We start from the raw sequence: 21885 nt of genomic DNA on the forward strand, positions 1-21885 counted from the left end.
GCTGTAACAAAAAGTCTTAAATAAAATGTGACTATTTTGAATGGCTGGAATGTTATACACAGAAAAATAATCTTAGGAAACCAACCAAAAAATGTATTAGTAGCATGTTAATTACATAGAACATAAATTAATTAAACATAACATAAACTTAAAAATTTTAAATGTAGTAATATATTACCACACACCAATAATATACAGTTCTGAATATAATAAAAATAATCATGCTTACAGATAAAACCAGAAACACGAACGGCTTTATGTATTCAAAGGAAATGACTTAAAAACCACGAGGGAAATATAAAGAGAAAAGAATCAATGAGACATTGGCTGTGCTCTTGCTGCTTGAGAAGACCCGAGTTGCAGAGCCGATTCAATATTAACCAAAGTCCCTGATGGATGGCATATACAAGTTGACAAATTGATTTACAAATTAAGTGAGAAGAATAAAAAGCAATGTGAATATTCTAAAAACCATTGAGTTTTAACTCTACATGGGTGAATTGTATGGTTTGTGAATTATCTTCATAAAGCTGTTAAAAAAAGAACAGGCAGAAAAAATTTTAAAGCTAAAACAAAAAAATAAGGAAAGCAGTGGAAAAAAACCCCACAGATTTGCTGTTTACAGTATATTAAGTGAAAAGTCACTTGAAACAGTATATAACATATGTCATTTCTGTAAAGACATACATTAAGTCAATGGAGGGAGATCAACAAATTTCAACAATGTTTATCCTAAGGAGCTAACAACTGCAGGAAACATTTTACTTAATGAGGCAATGTTTCTTTTTTTTTTAAGTTATTTTTAATTTTTTTTCAAATGTTTTATTTATTTATTTGACAGAGAGAGACACAGAGAGAGGGAACAGAAGCAGGGGGAGTGGGAGAGGGAGAAGCAGGCTTCCCGCGGAGCAGGGAGCCCGATGTGGGGCTTGAGGTGGGACTCGATGTGGGGCTCGATGTGGGGCTTGATCCCAGGACCCTGGGAACATGACCTGAGCCGAAGGCAGACACTTAACCAACTTGAGCCACTCAGGCAATATATATGTATTTTTTAAAAGTAGGCTACATACCCATTGTGGGGCTTGAACTCACAACCCTGAGATCAAGAGTTGCATGCTCTATTGACTGAGCCAGCCAGGCGCCCATATTTCCTTTTTAAAAATAAGCACAAATTTTCTTATTTTTGTTCCTTCTTATATAAAAGGTAGCCTCTGTATGCTTTTTTGTACTTTGCTTTTTTTCATTTGGTAATAATCCTTGGAAATCACTCTGTGGGTTTATCCTCATAATACAATTTTTTTTTTTAAATTTATTTGAGAGAGAGAGAATGAGAGAGAGAGAGCATGGGGAGGGGGGAGGGTCAGAGGGAGAAGCAGACTCCTCGCTGAGCAAGGAGCCCGATGCGGGACTTGATCCTGGGACTCCAGGATCATGACCTGAGCCGAAGGCAGTCGCTTAATCAACTGAGCCATCCAGGCACCCCTCATAATACAATTTTTTTTTTTAAGTTGGGTTTAGATTGTATTTTTTCCTTAGTTTCTTTCTTCCTCCATTCTCTTACATGTTTTGTACATCCCTTAAATTGTAGTTATGTATGTGTAGGTTATATAAATATACAAATACAGTGTTGGGAAAATGTTGTATATTCACATCTCTGTAATTATTGGGTCCTACTTTCAGTTGCAGATTATTCACGTTTTTGTTTTAGGATTTGGCTTAGCTAATATAAAAGAAATCCCAAGTAAGTTTCTGAATAGGTAGCTTCTTTTTCTTGGGCTTACCAGTGCTTGTCTGTTTATCTCTGGACTGATTTCAAGTTGCTGTGTTGTCAGAGTCCAGCTTCCTCTGTGGTAATGTTCTATCATGTCTGCACTATTAAAGAGTATAGAATGAACGGGAAGATGAGGTAGCGACCCATCCCTAGAAGGCCAGGACCCACAAGGTATATTGTGCTTCTCTTCACACATCATTGACTAGGACTTAGTCATGTGTCCAGCTACGTATTCTTAATAGAAAAAGAAGGGGAAAATGAATATTCTGTAGCCACGGGTATCAAGATATTTACAGCTTTTCTTTCTTTCTTTTTTTTTTTTAAAAGATTTTATTTATTTTATTTGACAGAGAGAGACACAGCAAGAGAGGGAACACAAGCAGGGGGAGTGGGAGAGGGGGAAGCAGGCTTCCCGCGGAGTGGGGAGCCCGATGCGGGGCTCGATCCCAGGACCCTGGGATCATGACCTGAGCCGAAGGCAGACGCTTAACGACTGAGCCACCCAGGCGCCTCATGAGGCAATGTTTCTGAGAACAGAAACCAGACAAGGATATCCAGTGGCATAACTTACATTCAGTACTTTCCTGATGTTCCTAGCCAGATTAATAAAGCAAAACATTGAATTAAAATCTAAGGATTGGAACCAAGATATAAAATTACGATTGTATGTATTAAAAACTCAAAAGAATCTAGAGACATATGATTAGCATTAGTGAGTTTGGCATGATTGCTGGGTACAAGGTCAATTGAGGAAGACCCACTTTATGGATACCAGCAAGAATTAGAAGATAAACGATGTAAAAAAAATCCCGTTTATGATGGTACAAGAAAATCACGTGTCCAGGGGAAGAGATAATGAAGATAAACAAAGCCCCTGCACATGACACCAGCACACACTGTATAGAGAAATCAGAGAGGGGCTAAATAAATAGAAGTGTAGGGCGCCTGGGTGGCTCAGTTGGTTAAGCGACTGCCTTCAGCTCAGGTCATGATCCTGGAGTCCTGGGATCGAGTCCCACATTGGGCTCTCCGCTCAGCGGGGAACCTGCTTCTCCCTTTCCCTCTGCCCCTCCCCCTCCCTCTCCTGCTCATGATCTGTCTCTCTCTCAACTAAATAAATGAAATCTTGAAAAAAAAGAAAGTTCAACACTAGCAACAGTTTATGAGGTGCAGAAGAAATCGTATTGGAAATTAGAAATTATAACCAGGGCGCCTGGGTGGCTCAGTTGGTTAAGCGACTGCCGTCGGCTCAGGTCATGATCCTGGAGTCCCGGGATCGAGTCCCGCATCGGGCTCCCTGCTCAGCCGGGAGTCTGCTTCTCCCTCTGACCCTCCTCCCTCTCATGCTCTCTGTCTCATTCTCTCTCTCAAATAAATAAATAAAATCTTAAAAAAAAAAAAATAAATAGAAGTGTATGCTGTGTTCAGGGATCGGAGGACTTTAAAATACTTAAACACAGGTCCCCCGGAATTGACTTAGAGACTCCAGGCAATTCCAACCAAAATCACAACAGACTTCCCCTTTGGGAGATGGTGGGGGTGGGGTGGGGCGGGTGGGACTTAGCAAGTTAATTCTAAAATTTACATGGAAATGCCACATGCCCAAATAGCCAAGACACTCTTGAAGAAGAACCAGACTAAGGACTTACTCAAACAGATGTTGACATTACGAAAGAGTAATTGACACGTGATGATATTAGTATAAAGATAGGCAAATTCACTAATGTAGCAGAAGGAGCTCAGGAACAGACCCAAATGTGCATAGATGCTTGACGTATTTCCTCGGTGCTGCAGCAGACTAATGGGGAAAAGGATAATCTTTTCAGTGAACGGTGCTTGGATAATTCAATATCCTATGGAAAAAAAGAAAGAAACTGGAATCCAATATTGTAACTTATACAAATGTCTATTTCAAGTAGATTCTAGATTTCTAAATGTGAAAGGCAAGATAATAAAGCTTCTTGAAAATAGTATAGAAGAATATCTTCATGATCTCGAGGTATGGAAAGTGTGAGAAGGTGGAGGAGGGACAGTAAAGTGTCCTCCAAACTGAGAAGGCACTTTGAGACCAGAAAATGAAACAGGCCACTCCATACAGTTTACACAGATTTATTCGGGGTAACTTACGCGGGAATTGAGCAGGTAGGTGATAGTCCAGAGCTGCACAGCTATTCTCCCCAAAGTCCAGACCTAAGTCCACAAATTTTAGAGTGAGGGGATGTGCAGAGAGCACCTTGGGTGAGGTCAAAAGGTCTAACACTTACCAGACCTCGTGGCGCCAACTGTGTGCTAGAATGGGAGGTGGGGTGGCTAGAAACTATTTTATCTCTATTAGTTATCTAAACAACTTTAGGGAAGACAAGAACAAACCTTCCCACATTCCGGTCAGGGCATACATTAACCTCCAGAGGGCTTGGAACATGTAGCCCCAAGAGAGGTCATTGTGTGGACGTGAACAAGATGGAGGGCCAAAGATGGAGTCCATATTGTCTGCACGCTTACAGAAGGACTTCTTAAAAAGAGGACACGGTAAGATTGCTTCATTTGACTACATTAAAATTAGAAACTTCTATTTATCAAAAGAAAGCCATAAAAATGGGAGGAAATCAGCCACAAATATATTGGTAATTAAAAAAAAAAAGTATCATATGACCTCACTGATAATGAGGAATTCTTAATCTCAAGAAACAAACTGAGGGTTGCTGGAGTGGCGGGGGGGTGGGAGGGATGGGGTGGCTGGGTGATAGACATCGGGGAGGGTATGTGTTGTGGTGAGCGCTGTGAATTGTGCAAGACTGTTGAATCACAGATCTGTACCTCTGAAACAAATAATACAATATATGTTAAGAAAAAAAAAGAAGAAGAAGAGGGGAAGAATGAAGGGGGGGAAATCAGAGGGGGGACGAACCATGAGAGATGATGGGCTCTGAGAAACAAACTGAGGGTTCTAGAGGGGAAGGGGATGGGAGGATGGGTTAGCCTGGTGATGGGTATTAAAGAGGGCACGTTCTGCATGGAGCACTGGGTGTTATGCACAAACAATGAATCATGGAACACTACATCAAAAACCAATGATGTATGGTGATTAACATAACAATAAAAATTTAAAAAACATAATGGGAGAAAACAATTGTAATACCTCTAATCGAAATGAATTCCTACAAATCAAGAAGAAAACCACAAGCCAATAGAAAAGTGGGTAAGATCCATGAACAAGCCCTTCACAGAGGAGGAGATCAGAATGACCAAGTAACATATAAAACATGTTCAGCCTCCTTTGCCATCAGGGGAGTATGAATTAAATCCACAAGGGATACCTCTCCATTCTAAAAAGAATGACTGAAAAAGACTGACGATATCAAGTGTAGACAAAGATGTAGAGCAATGGGAACTCACACACTGCTGGTGAGAATGTGAATTTGGTACACTGACTTTGGAGAACTATTTGGCTTTATCTACTAAAATTGGGAGATATGCAAACCCTATGATCCAGCAACTCTACTTCTGGTTTAATACCCCCCCCCCCGCAAATGTATAACGAATCTCAATACATCATATGGAGTCAAGGAAGCCAAATACAAAAGAGGGCTTCCTTTCCAATTCCCTATATGAACTTCGTAACAAAACAAAAAAGCCTGTGGCATTTAAGGCTGCGTGGTTACGTAGTCAAAGCGAAGAAGTGATTTCCACAAAAACCAGGTTAGTGGTTATTTTGGTGGGGAGGGAGAGGTGTGTTTGGGAGGGTGCACAAGGGAAGATTCTGGGGAGGCTGGTTTACCAGTTACCAATTTCCTGGCATCTCCAAATCCATCCTTAATACATGCTCTGCAGTGATCACGCTGCTGAACAGTAGAGGGCGCCGGAGACACATTGCAGGAGGTAGGCGCTTTTCTTGCTGGTTCCAGTAGGTGCACATCAGTCAAGACGCGGGTGTGAGGACACCGGATGGCGCTCTGCCCCTGCCACACGCCCCAGACTCGCGGCCCCTCGGCCACTTTGCGTCCTGGTCTGGCCCGTCAGTCATGTTCCCATGACCCTCCTGACATGGACACCAGAGCTCCAGCCATCGCTCCCATCTTCTCCAGTGCCCCCACTGTCTAGCTTACCTCATCTGCCTTCTGGAAATTTGTCGTATCAGGTCAGTCAATCAGCAAAGCAATAAAAGCATATTATCAAGAACAAAAGGAAGACAATCAAATTCTGGTCATTTGCAGGATTATACTTTATCATTAGTGAAGAAAAAAACATAATTTACACAAACGGGCGGGGAGAGGAGAAAAAGGGAGGAAGGAGGGAGAAGGAAGGGAGAGGGAGGGGAGCTGACAGGGAGCGAGGGGTGGGGGGAAGGTGGAGAGATGGACAGCCCTGCAGGCCGCTAACGGTGCCCAAACAGAAGCGGCTTGTCGACTAGGCACGCGAAGGGCCTTTAACACGGCCCCGGCCGCGCCCTGCTGTGGGAGTGTGAAGGCACTTGGTGTTGCCTAGGGCTTTTTGGAGGTCTCTCTGGCAGTATGTAGCGGTGATACCATTTTGGACACCTGGAATCTGATCGAAATTCCAGCTCCACACCTCCTGGCTCTGGAGCCCCAAGAAATGGCATCGGCGGCCTGATGCTCACTTTCATCCTTTCTGAATGTGGGGAGTTCCTCCAGGGCTGCTGTGCAGATTTAACAAGCTGAGGTATAAAGCCCTAGGATATTTCCCAAGGGCCAGTTCCTTGCTCCCCATCTTGACAGTCATCCCACTTTGAGAAACATACCACTCGAAATAAAGCTTCAAGTGGGGAGGGGAGGAGTGACCTGGGCAAATGATTCCATGCTTAAAATAGGAAAAAACCAAGAGGCAGATATTATGATCTGTCTTAATAATAGCATACTAAATTCAATTAAGAAATAGATCCATTATGTTGAAAGAGCCCGGCTTATGGACTATAATCAGCAAACTACTTCATCCTTTTTTTTCCTTCCAGTGACCCATTCAAACCTGCTCAGCAGGTAGCTTCTCCCTGCCCTTTGGATAAAATCTAGGGCAAGGCCCATGACTTTTTTGATCACTCTTAGGTAACAATAAATTTTTCCTGTACCTTCTACTTTCCAAAGCAGGCTGTGATCAGCACTTAAATGTCCAATCCCATGTAGTCTGAACTTCCAACTTCATTGAAAGCTAAAGCTCCCCCTTCACTCCCGCCCTCACCCCGGCTCGCGCCCCTCGCAGCCTGCAATCAGAGATGGGCACGGAGCACCGTTTTCCTTTTGTGTGCTTCCACACTCCCCCAACTTGCTAACAGAGGTTTCTGCTCAACCTAGCAGGGGCAGGGAGGGGGCCCGACCGGGAGGCCGCCTAAGGGGCAGGAGAGGTCCTCCCTGACCAGTGCAGTTATGAGCTGGAGTACTCATGTGGGTACTTCAAGAGCCTCCTTGCTCTGCCAATCTCTTACCTAAGGTTCCCCGACCCCAGTGTGCCCTGGGGTGTGGGATGGCACACAGCACCGTCCTCATCCCCTTTAAAGGTCTTTATTACATTGTCTGGAGATTGTATTTCCCAGACACTCTTACGAACAAGGTTCCAGGTTGTGTTTGCCAAACGTGAGATAACAGGGTGAGACTAGACAGCAGAAAGAAGGTAAAAATTGTCCTTTTCTGCCTTTGACTCTGACACTTCGGCCAGCAGCATGCTCCAGGCTCTCACAGTAATCTGGGCAAATAACTGGCAAATGGCTGTGAAAGTTCCAGTCTCTCACCACTAGAGGGTAGCAGTGGACAGCAGCGGCTTTGAGGCCTGGCCGCAGATGCCCAGTCCCGAGGTCTCCCCGACCCTGAGAGCCCTGCACAGCCACACACAAGCCCCCGGAGGTCCCCATTTCCAGAGCACATCAGTAAAGTGCACTGAATCACCCCCCCAATTCTCCACCCCTCCCTGTAGCTATGGCCACTGCCACGTAGGCTGCAGTTCCTCTCATAAAAAGGCATTGTTTGCCTCCCTGCCCCTTGATTTTGAACTTGGCCGTACAACATGGCTCAGTCAATGAGATATTAAGTAAACACCAGCAGAAGATAGAGCTGTGCTTGCCCTTCTGCCTTCTCCACGAAAAGAACCCCCCACCCCACCCCCACCCTCCAGGGAGCTGTTGCCCTTTCAGCTTGTGCTCAGAATGAACAAATGCAGAGCAGGGAGCGGACCTGAACCCAGCCAGACCCACTGCTTGAAAGCGACTTGCCTAATGTAGGTGGGCTCACACTCAGCTGGCCATAGATGGGTGAGAAATGAATGCTCATTTTAGAACAACACAGACGTTGTGATTGTTTTGTGCGATTATTGCAAAAACAGATGACAGAAGCAACTTTTCTCCTTTTGGTGTCACCGGCTTCCCACGAATTGTGTAATCAAATTCCCTATATAAAATCAGTCTTTGCTGAGAATTCTTTTTGGGGAATTCTAAGAAAAATGTTACTTTTCTGTGTGGGGTAGAGTGATGTTCATGCCGATAGATGACTGGAAAAGCTGAATAAAATACAGAAAACCTCTTTTTAAGTTACTGGAGAGCCACCAAATTGACAAGCTGATAGGCCGTGATCTCAGAAGAAGGAAAACACAAGGAGGGGAGCTGACATTCTGTGAACCACTTTTTCCTTCAGGAAATGCCTTGATTCTCATCGAGGGGCTGTCCCTTTGGGCAGAGGGCCGTGGCTAAGAGACAGTAAAGGCCGCGGCAGAGTGTCGAATTGGAGAGACAAGAAATTGGAGATTGGGGTTGCCGAAGCAGCTGGGACTGAAGAGGCAAGATGTTGAATAGAAAGGAGATAGAAGAGTAATTCTGACACTTAGGGGTTTTTCCTTTGAGGCATTCGCTGAATTATGAAGTTGTGAATTATTTTTGCAGCAAGCCCATGAAAGATGGCAGGGCTTTTCTTTTTCTTTTCTTTTTCTGACAATAGCATGACACTGAGGGGATAAAAATTGGAGTTTAGAACCCACCAAGGAAGAGAAGCCTAGTAAACATACCAGAGCCTCACTTGGTGATCCAAATGGTATCCTTGGAAGACTACACCCTAAAAATGGGGAAAACCAGAAGTGGTTACAAAAACTGCGACCTAAGGGTACCAGGGTGGCTCAGTCAGTTAAGTGTCTGCCTCCTGATTTCGGCTCAGGTCATGATCTCAGGGTTGTGGGATTGAGCCCCGAGTCGGGCTCCACGCTGAGAGTGGGGCCTGCCTCTCCCTCTCCCTGTGCCCTCCCCCTACTTGTGCCCTCTCTTTAAAAACAACAACAACAAAAACCCTGCAACCCAGACTCCAGTTAGTTCATCACCAGACTGGATTAAGGTGACCTCTCCCCATTCCGTCAACCAGAGGATATAGTAAACCCTCTCTGGAGGAATGCTGTCTCCTGGAGCTACTATAATTTATCATCATGGTCAGCATTAGACAATATATTGTCAAACATTCCAAGTGACGGGACCAAAGGGAGAAAACATACACAATAAAACTGACCCACTGATGACACAGATATTGGTGTGATTGACAAAACAGAGACTTTCATCAGAGAACTGGAATTGATCACAAAGCATCAGATGGAAATTTAGAACTGAAAAATGCAGTAATTGAAATTAAGGACTTAGCATATAGGTTAACCACAATTAGACTTAGCAGAAGAAAGATTTAGTAAAATGTAAGAGGGCAGTATAAAAACTCTAAGCTGAAGCACAGGTGTAAGGGGAGTGGAAAATGCAGCACGGTGCGCAGGAGTCCTGTGGGAGCTGGCTGGAAGATCTAACGGGTGTGTGACTGGAGTCTCAGAAGAAGAGGAGAGGAAGAAGGGGCAGAAATCATATCTGAAGAAATATGGGCTGAGAATTTTCCAAAACTGATGAAGCTTTATTACTCCCAGGGTGGATAAATAAAAGGAAAATTGCCTGGGCGCCTGGGTGGCTCAGTTGTTAAGCGTCTGCCTTCCGCTCAGGTCATGATCCCGGGGTTCTGGGATCAAGCCCCGCATCGGTCTCCCTGCTCAGTGGGTAGCCTGCTTCTCCCTCTCCCACTCCCCCTGCTTGTGTTCCCTCTCTCTGTGTCTCTCTCTGTCAAAATAAATAAATAAAATCTTAAAAAAAAAACTAAAGAAAAGGAAAATTGCTTAAGGTATACCATACTCAAATTGCTGATAACCAAAGATTAAGAGAAAATATTAAAAGCAGCTAAGGGTGGGAAGGAGAGGGAGATGCATTACTTTCCAAGGAGAAACAATAGCATTGATAACTTACTTGTCAACAGAAATGATGGAAGTAAAAAGACAATGAACACCATTTTTAAACTGCAGTCAGAAAAGAAAATGTCAGCCCAGAATTCTATTTCCACAAAAAAATCCTTTAAAAATGAATTTGAAATAGACATTTCTATTCAAAAACTAAGAAAATGCGCTGTGAGCAGATCTGCACTAAAAGAAATACTAAAAAGAGTTCTTCAAGTAGGAGGAACATGATCTCAGGTAGAATCCCAGAAATGCAGGAAAGAATGAAAAGCAAAAGAAAGAGCAACTCTGTGGGTGAATATAAATGAATATTGACTGAACACAGTAATAATAGTAATGTCTTGCTAGGTGTAAGGTATATGTGGAATTTAGATGAATGATATCAATACCATTAAAAACTGGCTCTGGGGAGGATGGGCTATGGGCAGGATGTGACATAGCCCTGGGAGGGACCCAACACAGGTGAGGGCCTCCCCAGCTGGCACAGGGAGCGGGAGCCGAGAACCTGTCCACCCCTTGGTACCTGGGCGGACTGCTCCCAGTGTTCTTTCCCAGCTCCTGAAGCTGGCGGGTCTCGATCCCGGAGAGCTTTCTCTCCTGAGCTGTGGGCACGCTGTGCCTCCCAGGCATCTGGGGGCTGTTCCATACCAACACGCCCAACCCCAACCCAACTTTCAGACTGTGCTATTTATTGTGGACCGGCTAAAATCAGTGCTTTGGGCACCTCCGGCCCCCCATGAGGCCCCCAGAGCAGTTTGTTTTCTCTGCCAGGTGAAAGTTAGGGAAACCACAGCTGAGACGTGGTGCGAGTCCAGTGCCAAGCTGCCGTCAGCTTTCTGGGATGGTGGAGCCCAGGTCTCTGTTCAGCACACACAGCTATGCTATCACGGAACAGCATCGTTCTTCTTCTTTTTTTAATTCTTATGTTAATCCCCATACATTACATCATTAGTTTTAGATGAAGTGTTCCATGATTCATTGTTTGTGCACAACACCCAGTGCTCCATGCAGAACGTGCCCTCAATACCCATCACCAGGCTAACCCATCCCCCACCCCCCTCCCCTCTAGAACCCTCAGTTTGTTTTTCAGAGTCCATCGTCTCTCATGGTTCGTCTACCCCTCCGATTTCCCCCGCTTCATTCTTCCCCTCCCAGCATCGTTCTTCTGAAAGCCTGAGATTCCGGTCCAGCGGAGACTGTGCTGACCAGGGGGTGGAATTCGCAGCCCAGGCAGCCCCACGGGTGGAGGAGGATGGAGTGAGTCGGGAGGGTCTCTGAGGCTGGCAGATGGCGGCGAGCCACACTGCTGACCTGGCTGGGGCTCTCTCGTCCCCTCTTCTCTCCTGTGCATCAGCACGCACGCTGCCCCGGCTCGGGCTGGCCTGGCAGCCCAGTGAGGTGCTGGCCGGAGCGCCCAGGCCTGCGGCTGCCGTGGGAGAGGGCAGGCTCCGGAGGCAGACCGGAGGTCCCAGCCAAGTCAGGGCTCAGGCGGGGGACAGAGCGCATGCCAGCGCTTTACCAGCTCCTTGGGCTTGCTGAGCATCTCATTCCAGTGCTCCAGCTGTCTGCCTCGGGTGCACATGTAAGGGCCCACCACCACCCGGCCCAGCTGGTGGCTGGCTGTGGGGGAGGGAAAAACACCATCATTCTCTGGAGCACAGAAACCACCTCACCTCGGGCCTTCTCTTTCTCTCTCTTACTCCTCCTCTCAAAGGACGGAGCCGGCCCCCTCCCTCTTTAAGCTCGAGCTGACAGCCCCCAAAGGGATCCTGGCTTTGCTCTGGAATTGGACATAGGGGGAGAAGGGCGCCCAGGTGGGGAGAGCCAGCCCTTGGGAGTCATCCACTCTTAAGCCAACTTCACGTCAAAGAGCTGAGGGAGAAAGGGGCCCCTCCAGAAAGAAGCCCTCTTCCATCAGCCCACTGTATGTTCAGAGGGAATATTCAACAATTTTCTCCCACCAAGTGCCATGGTGGAGAAGGGCCGGAAGTTCTGGTCCATGAGGCCAGCTAGCCCGATGGCCCTGCTCCCCCAGATGCTGCGAGTGGACACAGGGTGTCCTGTCACCCGCCCTGAACCTCACCCAGGACCCTAAAGTTTTGTCTGGAAGGTACGAGGCAAGGTAGGGCACACAACGACCCTCAGCATCAGGTCACTTGGCTGGTGGCCGGCAGCCAGGCCGCCACCCAAACTCTCTGGTGGCTTGCTCCAAGAGTGGGTAGCAGAAGCCACCCTTTAACCTCTCCGTATGGGGCCACGGAGAATCAAACTGGAACAAAGCGGGGTGTGAATCCCGGCTCTCCTGCTAGCAAGCGCTGTGTCCTTGGGCGAGTATCTCAGCCTCTCTGAGTTCTAGTTTCCCTAGGCAGAGAGCAGAAACCTCTCTCTGTGGGTCCATACTGCCTGAACGCTCCTCCTTTGCCCGTTTCCCCCACAGCCCGGGGGTGGGGGGGCGGCCTTACTCTCCCCTCTGGCGCTCTGCACCACTGTCAGGCTGAGGCTGGCCGTGTCCAGCTCCACGGGGTCGGCCCTGAAGCTGAAAGTCTCGCTGTACACGGGGTTGGCGGAGCCCAGCACAGCCGAAGTCTTCTTGCACTTGACAACCTTGTTGTGGTTCATCAGAGACACTTTGACAAACACACCTAAGGGGCAGTGCGGACCGTGGGCTGGGAGAGGCAGGCAGAGTCCAGCCTCTGGCCCGTGGGAGGTCTGGCTGGGAGGGCACACGCCCACCCTGGGCGCCAGCACCCCCCTTCTCCCAGCTGCTGTGGCCAGAAGGCATTGCAAGAGGAAACAGGGTTGATTAGTGTGTGGGGCTTACGCTGGGCTGCCCGAGGAAACGCTTGGCTCCCTCCCTTCCTTTTCCTTCCTCTGTGTCTCCTGAGTGCATCCACGGCTCGGCTGGCCCTTGTTTCCCAGAGCCTGGCACCACACCACACGCCCATCCCTCCCGTTGGTGGGGAGGGGCCCTGCCTGCTGAGTGCTCAGGCTCCCTGGGGCCCCTCAAACCCCTTCTCCTTCAGAGGGCCAAGTTTTTTTGGGGTGGGGCTCACATGGGTTTTGGATCCACAGTGGAAGGTTGAATGACAACTTGCTTCCAGTGACCCGGATGTGGAGACGCAGAGGTGGCAGATAGCTACCACCTTGCGGGGGGCAGGGGGGGCGCGGTGCACATAAGGGCAGGACGTTCCGGCTCCGCTCCTCCAGCTGCTGGGTTCTGGGAGGCCAGAGGAAGCAGGGCACCGCGCTCCCTGCTGGCCTGGGATGCGTCTTCTTCCAGCCGAGCGTCCTGCCTCTTGTACAGGGAGCCCTCCCTGGGGGCGGTGGGGCAAGGGGCCTAGCCCTGGAGGAACTGGACTCCTTCATGGAAGGACAGAGGTGGAGGCAGAAGGACAGCACCATTCAAGGAGCCGAGACACTGCCTTGGGAGGGGCAGACTTGGTCTCAGGCGTGTTAGGGGTCTTGGTGGAGGCCAAAGGGATTCAGTCTTGGGTTCAGTATAAGGAAGCGGCTTCCCACATCACAGGGGATAGTGAGCACTCCGTGGTGGGCCACATGCAGGCAGAAACTGGAGGGCCAGAGGGAAGGGTCAGACTCCAGCCCCGGGCCCCAGGCTCACAGGACAGGGCCTGCCCTGAGAAGGAAAACTTACTGACGAAACTCGGGTCCTTCTGGAGCCGGAGGCCCTTGGCTCGCAGCACGACCACGGTCAGGAGACACAGGCAGTCATTGTAGCTGAGACAGAACTGCAGGTCTCCAAACTCGGAGGGAGGCTGGAGAGGCCGGGGGGAAAGCACACTCGTCACTCAGCAGGTGCTGGAGGAGCCATGGGACCTTCCCGACAGCCTTCCTCCCTCCTCCCAGCAGTCAGGCACTGGTACAGGGTTTCTCCTTTCAGCCCACCGGCATTTTACAGTTGGGGAAACTGAGGTCTGGACAGTCGAAGGGCCTTGCTGAAGATCACATAGTAGTGAGGGTCAGAGCTGAGGGTTCAAATCCAGGTCTAGGGGATTCCAAAGCCTTCCAAGCTACCTGGGTCCTCTCGGAGGCGGGGGCAGGAGGAGAGGGTATTTTCCTTGGCTGGTCCATTTGGGGTGTCACCTTTCACAGGTGTCTGGTTTGGATGGGAATCAGGTTGCTCCAGGTAATCTGGTCTCCAGGGCAAAAGAACCTCAGGCGGCCCTTCCTTGCCCAGGAGCAGCTCCACCCCGCCCCCGGTCCCGTGCGGCTGCAGCCCAGGCCCTGACCCCGAGTCACACTTGCTTGGGCTGATGTCGGCCAGCAGGCGCTGGGCCACACTACCGGCTGCCCACGGCAGTCCGACACGCAGCGGTATGTGGCGGGTGACCTTGACCTTTACCTCCCTGCTCTCGGCCTCCAGGTCTCTCCAGATGACGTGCGGGCAGTCACCTGCCAGAGTCTCATTTCTCAGGGGGAAGAACACCTGGCCCAGGAGCTGGTGCTTCCTCTGCCTGTCCACGTGGTACACGGAGAACCTGAGTACCCTCTGTGTGATGCTCTTGCTGGACACCTGGGAGAGATGAGGGTCTGGGCTGGGGTCGGGCGTGGAGACAGGGGATGGGAGGGTGTGGCACGCTGTTCTGGACACAGGAGCTTTTGGTGAGAGGTGGCTCAGCCAGGAACCTGCAGCCCTCAAACCCAGGCATCCTAAATTTTCTTCTCTTTCTCGTCTCTTTCCCCTTCCCCCATAAAGCTCAGAGAGGCTAGGATCAAGTTGGGGTGGGGACAGGGCAGGGAAGTGATGAGTAAACAGAAGTAAGTTTGTGAGCATGACGTGCAGCCACACTGGGCAGAACGGCTAACTGCCTTGGCTCTTCATGTCCTGAGAAGAGCAAGGTCACCTGTGAATTCCCACAGCCTTGACCCTCAGCAAAAGTGCAGGGAGCTGGGCCCCATGCCAGCTCCCTTTTCAGCTCCAGCTCTCGGGCCCAGAAGAAGGCAAGAATTAGGGCTCTGGCCTCAGCAATCACACTCTTCCCGGATGCTGAGTGGTCTCTCCTCACCTGGCCAGTCAGCCGGCTGCCCGGCTCTTGAAAATGTTTGTCTAAGGCCTCAAGGCAGCTCTTGATGGCTGGTTTCCCATAAGGGCCCCCAGTCACTTGTTCAGGCTCCCAGGCCCCTGTGAGCTTGGCTCAGTGCCCTGACAGACTCTGCACCTCCAGACCCTGAGCCTGCCTGTCCTCGGGGCAGCCAAGGCACCGCCTGCAGCACCATGGCTCCTGGGGCCTGCGCTGGCCTCCGATAGGCTGGGCGAGTTCCTGCCCCTGCTCCAGGGATCACCTTGCCAGAAGCCCCCTAGTGATCCAGGGCTTTGGACTGCTTCTCCAGAGCCCCATGGGCCAGAGCCTGGCATTCAGTAGGTGTTCCAAGAATGTGTTTTCTCTTTCTCTCCCTGACAGAGGAAGCCCAGCTCTCTACCCCCTCACCTCCCTGGTCTCGCCCCTACCCGCACCATCAGGGCTCTGGGCTCTTGCAGGCCCTGACCTGGCAGACAGGTAAAGCAGAGCTGGTGGCACTAGGGGCCTCGGGGGGCTGCAGGGCCCTGGCCGTCACAGGAGGCTGGGGCTCACCTGCACAATATCTGCTCTTTCCCTGGAAGCCAGACCCTGTCTGCTCCAGAGGTCGTACCTGGAAGATGAAGTGCTCATCAAACTGCGGGTTGGAGGTTTTGCATTTGGTCTTGGACTGGAGGAAGCACCGCTCGTCGGGCAGCAGATGGAGCTTCACCAGGGGGCTGCAGGTCTCCGAGGGGACTTGCAGCCTCTGCGCCTTGATCAAGCCCACCAGCAGCCGCTCAGCTTCCTGCTGGTATTCCACGGAGAACCACAGCCGCCCCAGGCAGCCCTCGGGGAAGTCGGTCTCACTCTTGTCCTCCAGGAACTTGTATAGCTCTGGGTTGATGGTCCCCATCATGCCTGCATTTCCTACAACACAGGGGTGGGGCGGTCTGCCAGGCCAGAGGAAGGCAGGGACGTGGGGGACAGTAAGCTCTGGGCTTCACCATCCCTGCCCCAACCCATCTCTTCTTGACTGAGCCTCCAGCAAGCAGTTCACTGGCCTCTCCTGACCGCATCTGCCCCATGCCCTTCTCCAGACTGAGCACAGCCCCTCTCTCTAGGGCAACTCCTCCAGGAAGCCTGACAACACTAAGGCATGACATATCCAGGTCTGCTCCGCTCTGAGGCCCCCAGCAGAGTGTTCAGTATTCATTTAACCCCAGCACCTCGGTCAGGGCCTGCTTGGGGGGTACCCAGTGCCCAGCACCTGGCCTGGCTTCTGTCCATGGGGTCCAGAAGATGTCTCAGTGATAAAGTGCTGTCTCTTTCCTTCCTCTTCAAATTAGAAGGGTATATGCCTGGGACTAGCTGATCATTGGGTGGTTCCTGGGAAGGTATCTTGGGAGGTCTTCAGAGCAAAGGGGTGGGCAGAAAGCTGTGCGCCCAGCTCCTACCATTCTGCCCTCTGGATCAGCCAACCTATCAACTTAGAACAGAACCCACTGAGCGTTCTGGGTTCCAATCCCAGATCTGTTGCTTACTGCCTCTGTGCCCTTGAGCAGGGCACTGTTAACTTTCTGAGCCTCTGTTTATGAATGTATAAAATGGGGTGAAGATCTCTTCTCCCACAGAGGCATGGTGAGGTCTAACTCCACAATGGCACCTGAGGCCGTATCTGGCACAGGCCGGGGGCGCAGCAGGCATTCGGTAAACCCAAGTACCTGGAAGGAGTGGTCCCTGGGCAACTCTTTCCAAGGGAAACCAGAAGACTCTGCCCAGAGCCCTGGGATCCCAAGGGAAATGGCTTTACTGCTGAGACTGGGCACACCCCTGCCAGCAACAGCCTTGCTTCTGGTTCACTCCTGGGGTCCAACCTGGGGGGTGGGGTTGCTGCCCAAATTCTGCCTTCAGGAGGCCAGCGGTGTGGGCTTTCCCCAGGCATCACAGTCCTGGTGGTCTCTGCCCCCAGAACAAGCAGACCTGGTAACTGGGGGCCTCGCTGGGGGGCTGCTGGTCCAGGCTGTTTTCCAGAGCCAGGCCCATGAAAGCAAATGGGCCCGCCCTGGCCTGAAGGGAGCCTGAGCCCAGGCGAGCTCTGGCAGGAGAACTCACCAAAGCTGCCGCGGGAGGGGTGGCGCATGGGCTCCGGGGCGAGGCGGGGGTCCCGTGGGGCCTGGGCCCACTCTCCACGGTGTAGGGGTACCCAGTCTCGGTCTTGGAGGGAAGGGAGCACCACGAATGGCACACCTGGGGGCCTGTTCCGAGGGGGGGAGATGACACACGTGTTGGCGGCAAGAGAACAACGTGGCCTCAGTGCGCTCAGCCCTAGGGGTTGAGTGCCAGAGGCTGCAGGAAGAAAAGCCAGTGGGAGCCAGGAGGAGGCAAGAGCACCATTTTCTGGCCCCCCCCTTCGCCCCCCGCCCAAAGCCAACACCTCTGTCTGTCTGCAGCCAGCGGAGACTTGCAGAAGGAGCACTGCTTCTGGAGTCACTCTGCCTGGACTCTAATGCCTGTTCTAGCACTTACTAGTCCTGCTCCTTGGACCTGCCACATATGTCTTTCCTTATCTGGAAAATGAGCCTCATCATGCCTGCCCCATAGCTCGTAGTGATGATTCTGGGGTTTCTTTGTAGCACAAGGAGGCGCTCCATAAACAGACCTCCCTTTCGCACCCTACTCCAAGGGAAACTCCACGGGGAGGGCCCTAAGCAAGGCCAGGAGCTTGCTTGGCCCCACATCCTGCCTCACCTGCTTGGCTGGGTCCCGCCATGTGGTGGATAGAGCTTGCCCCCCTGAATGCCGGATGCAGCGGTGCTCCCCGGCAGCTCCTCATAGGTGAACGTGGCACGAAGCTTCTTCCAGAGACAGCAGCTCACCCAGATGAGAAACAGGAGTGGCAGCAGCCCCCCGGCGAGGCCCCCAATGACCAGGGCCACCTGCTCTGGGGGGCAGAGACCACCAGGACTGTGATGCCTGGGGAAAGCCACTCCCCCTCACACCACTGGCCTGCTGGGGGGCCCAATTTGGGCAGCAACCTCACCCCCTGGGTTGGACCCCGGGAGTGACAGAGAAGCAAGCTTCCTGTTCCTTTGGAAAGCAGCCATGAACCATTTTCTTGTGCTCCCGAGTAGACATTGAATCTGCTCTTACCAGAACCTTTATCTTCCCTGGGTTCCTGTTCAGGCTGAGAGTAAGCCTGAGTGTGGGCATCATGTACTTAAGGAAAGCCCAGGAAGGGATGATGCCCGGGTTTGCATTCCTGGCCCTATCCTCTGGGGTCTTGGAACCTGCTGAGAGGCTGGACTCATGTTTGAATTCTGTAACCTTCTCTAAAACCCAATCCCTTCCTCAACCCTCTATCAAGATGAACCCACTTAGGGGAGTCAGTTGAAGACGATAGGAGTGTGGATGAGGAAAGGGGCGTGTGAGAAACAGAGACACAAGGACGCTTCGCTGCCTGCACCCCATCATTTGCGGGGGCCTGTCCGGATCCACTCGCGTTCAGCGCCCCCTGAGAGCCCTGGCACGCTCGTTCCCAGGCGCCGGCTGCCTGCCCTCTATGGGCGAAGAAGGTGCCTCTTCCGGGTCAGGTGTGGACAAGGGGCTTGCCGGGCTCTGGGGTCTGGACCGAGGGGACTGGTGAGAAGGCGGGGCCCCCACCCTTCCTGACCCGCAACCGTCTGGGAGGAGAGGGTCTCACTCTCCCCTTCACCCCGCCCCTCGCTAGGAGCCACACGCAGGGTGCGGACTGAGCCCCAGCGGGGCAGGCGGGGCGAGGCAGAGGGCGGCCACTGGGGGCCGAGGGGCCCGGGCGCGGCGCTGGGGGCGAGGGTGGGGCGGGGGGCACTTACCTGCCATGGGACTGCTCGGGCCGGCTGTCGGGGCTGGGGCGCCCAGGTCTCCGCGCCTCCAGCCGCCGCGGGGCAGGCTTTTAAGGCCCGGCGGGGGCCGTCAGGCGGGCGCGGGGGCGGTCCCCCGTCGCGCCCGGGCCCTGGCGGCAGACGGCGGGGGGCAGGCAGCCAGCCCCCGGACGCCGCAGCTCCGCCCCGGCCAGGCCCTGCTCGCCGCCCCAGAGCGGAGCCGCGGGTGCGCGCCCGGAAACTGCAGGGCTCCGGGCTGGGCCGCACGGGGTGCCCGGGGCTCCCCGCGGCTCGGGCGGGGTGGGGTGCGAGGGCCCCCGGGTCCGGGAGGCCAGGGCCAACGCCTTCGCCGCCGCGTCTGATAGAGGGTTCAGCACCCGGCCCTTCACGCCCGGCCGCCTGGGCAAAGCCACCTGCCGGTGTAGGAGGGCGCCTCCACCTTCCGCGGCCCCCCGCAGGCTGCGGCTGCGCCCCCCTCCCCAACGCCCCTGGCCCAGCACCCACCCGGGCTGCGGGGCCCTGCCCGGCTCCCAGGGCGGGCTCTCCGCGCGGGGTCCCGGGTCCCCGCGCAGCCTGTCCGGCCGCGGGGGCGCGCGGTGCGGCGCTGAAGTTCGCACGTCCGCGGTCGAAACACACAAAATAATGAGGCGTCGGAGAGCCCGGGTTCTGCAGCCGGCCCGCCTGGGTTCCGACGCCGGCTCCCCACTTGGGGCAGTTTCCTTCAGCACTCTGGGCTCTCTGTCCTCAGTTGGGTTAGTAAGAGTACTCCCTCTGGGTGAAAGTACGTAATGGACACGGCTTAGATCGGTGACTTGGCCTGAAGGTGAGGGGCTGGGGGTGCACAGCGAGTGCCAGCCACTACAGTGGTGATTGTGTGACCAGGGTGGCGTCGTCTGGGTCCCCTGGACACCCGCAACCCCTATTATTGTAGTGATGATTATTAGACCGCAGGGGCAGTGCCCGTCGAGACCAGTGGACGCAGCCTGGACGGCAGGCTCGAGTAAGGGCCCTCCAGTTTCTGTGCCCGCTCCCACCCGGCGTGCGCCCCATTGGAGGATGCGCCCCTTCTTGGGGCAGCGCCCAGCGTCTCTGCGGGGCGCTCTGGTGGGAGCATCTGAGACCTTGAGGCGGCATCTGTAGCTGGGGACCGAAAGGGATTTATGTGTGCGGAGAGGGAGGGTCGGTCTTATATTACAGCCTTGTAGGTCGTGTCCAAAGAGGGAGTATGGGCCCCGCTCCTGCCTGGCACCTGCGCCTATCACGGTCCAGAGGAGGCTGAGTAGACAAGATGGGGAGCTCACCAGGCTGTCAGTGTGCAGCTCCGTCCTGCCCGAGCGCTGGTTGACCCTAGGCGGGATGGGTGGTGAACTGGGGTCCCCCTCATTTTGCAGGTGCAGGAGGAAGTGTGGCTACTTTCTTTTCGTGGTCAGGTGAGAAGGGGGTCCCTGCATCTCTACCCAGTAGGGCCTCTCTCTCCACTCCACCCCCGAAGCCTGCTAGGAGCCTGGAGGAGGCAGGGAATTTCCTCTACCAGCATTCACCTCCCGCACACGGTATTGGATGGAGTGTCTGGAGAACCTGAGACTCTGACCTTTGCTTCTGCTGGGCTGGTGATGCTGGTGGTATCTCAGGGTATGGGGTCTGCGTCTCCCTCAAAGCCTCCTCATCTTTCCCCTAAGGTCTGAGTTGAATGTCAGTTTCCTGTTAGTTAAAAACAATGTAGTGTCTTGCAGTCTGAAGTCAGAAGACTGAAATGGGTCTGCAGGGCTGCCTTCCTTCTGGAAGCTGGGAGAAAATCCATTTCCCATCATTTTCCGGCTTCTAGAAGCTGCCTATAAGTGGCCCCTTCCTTCCATCTTCAAAGCCAGCAGCAGCATTTTCTAATCTCTCTGAATCTTTGTCATATTCTTTATTTTTTATTCTTTCTTTATTTTTAGAGAGAGAGAGAGCACGAGCATGGGGAGAGGCAGAGGGAGAAAAAGAATCTTAAACAGACTCCCCGCTGAGCACAGAACCCGACGCAGGGCTCCATCTCACAACCCTGAGATCATGACCTGAGCCGAAATCAAGAGCTGGACGCCCAACTGACTGAGCCACCCAGGCGCCCCAATCCTTGTCATTTTCACATCACCTCTTCTGCCTCCCTCTTATAAGGACCTCTGTGATTAGGTGGGGCCTGCCCAGATAATCCAGGGTAATTGCCCCCTCTCAAGATCTTTGCCTTAATCACTTCTGCAAGGTCCCCTTTGCCATGCAAGGTAAACCAGTCCCAGGTCCCAAGCATTAGGACGTGGACATCGTTGGAAACACAGTGTCCTGCAGCCCTCTGGGAGGGATGGTTTACATTCTTCTTCCCCCTGCTGCTTAAAACTCTCAGTGGGCCCCAAGCTGGGACCAAGCAGCGAGCGAGGCCCACGTAGTCTTTGTGTGGTAACGTTTTAGCTGCCATGACCCCCTCCCTAGCAGCCCCGCCTGGCCCGAATGCCCCCGACAGGGCATGGCATCCATCCACACCCAACCATCTCCACGATTGGCCTGAAGCTCCATGAGTGGGTGCTTCTGGAAAAGGGAATGCCCTGTGGCCAGTCTGGAAGTGTCAGGTCCAGAGCTGCCCATCCTCCTCCAGCCCCATGCTCTGCTTTTCTCAGGCCTTCTGGCTCCTTTCCCGGTCTGCTTTTCTCACCACCCACATCCAAGCATGGCCTGCTTCTGCCGGCTCTTTATTCTCTGTCCAACTCCGTCACCACCAAAAACTTCTCCCAGGTCTCTGCCATCTCTAACCTGGAGCACTGCATCAACTTCCTCTCTGAATCTTCAGATTCAACCCGATACCTCCTCCCCTGCTATGTCTTCTAGGCTCCCCTCCCCATGCTTACCCACCCGGATGCCCCCCATCACCATCCCTCTGCAGCGCTCAGTGCCTATGACTATCACCCCATCTCACTCTCCCCAGCAGATCAGGATGTCATGAAGGCAGGGAGCCATGCCTTCT

The 21885-nt window shown here is 52.5% G+C and overlaps 1 protein-coding gene across 3 annotated transcripts; it reads right to left on the bottom strand.

Annotated features, from left to right (window-relative positions):
* Positions 1-10914: 10914 nt before the first annotated feature.
* On the bottom strand, positions 10915-19024 carry LOC123846616 (synaptotagmin-15-like). Of its 3 annotated transcripts, XM_045878268.3 has the most exons (8): positions 18885-19024; positions 17782-17974; positions 17146-17288; positions 15665-15960; positions 14376-14546; positions 13668-13788; positions 12478-12657; positions 10915-11635 (listed from the first exon to the last, which is right to left on the bottom strand). In XM_045878268.3, exons 1-8 carry the CDS (start codon positions 18889-18891, stop codon positions 11493-11495), a joined length of 1254 nt encoding a protein of 417 aa, XP_045734224.1. In that variant the 5' UTR covers positions 18892-19024; the 3' UTR covers positions 10915-11492. The 3 variants fall into 3 exon arrangements, 2 of the variants coding, with proteins under 2 accessions (XP_045734224.1, XP_064450994.1); XR_006791327.3 differs by lacking the exon at positions 10915-11635 and having other exon boundaries at positions 12519-12657; positions 13069-13788; XM_064594924.1 differs by lacking the exons at positions 17782-17974; positions 18885-19024 and having other exon boundaries at positions 15665-15983; positions 17146-17287.
* Between the last annotated feature and the right edge of the window lie 2861 nt (positions 19025-21885).

Source organism: Mirounga angustirostris, unplaced genomic scaffold, assembly GCF_029215605.1.
Source record: "Mirounga angustirostris isolate CCGP_5_RB_7025 unplaced genomic scaffold, mMirAng1.0.hap1 SCAF_6, whole genome shotgun sequence".
In the NCBI taxonomy this organism is placed as follows: domain Eukaryota; kingdom Metazoa; phylum Chordata; class Mammalia; order Carnivora; family Phocidae; genus Mirounga; species Mirounga angustirostris.

Bases quoted from the DNA above. Each gene is read 5' to 3' on its own strand.
- LOC123846616 (XM_045878268.3), bottom strand. The intron at 17,289-17,781 runs GTGAGGCAGGAT...CCCTCGGAACAG, and splicing joins GGCGGGACCCAGCCAAGCAG to GCCCCCAGGTGTGCCATTCG. The intron at 12,658-13,667 runs GTAAGTTTTCCT...ACTGCCCCTTAG, and splicing joins GAAGGACCCGAGTTTCGTCA to GTGTGTTTGTCAAAGTGTCT.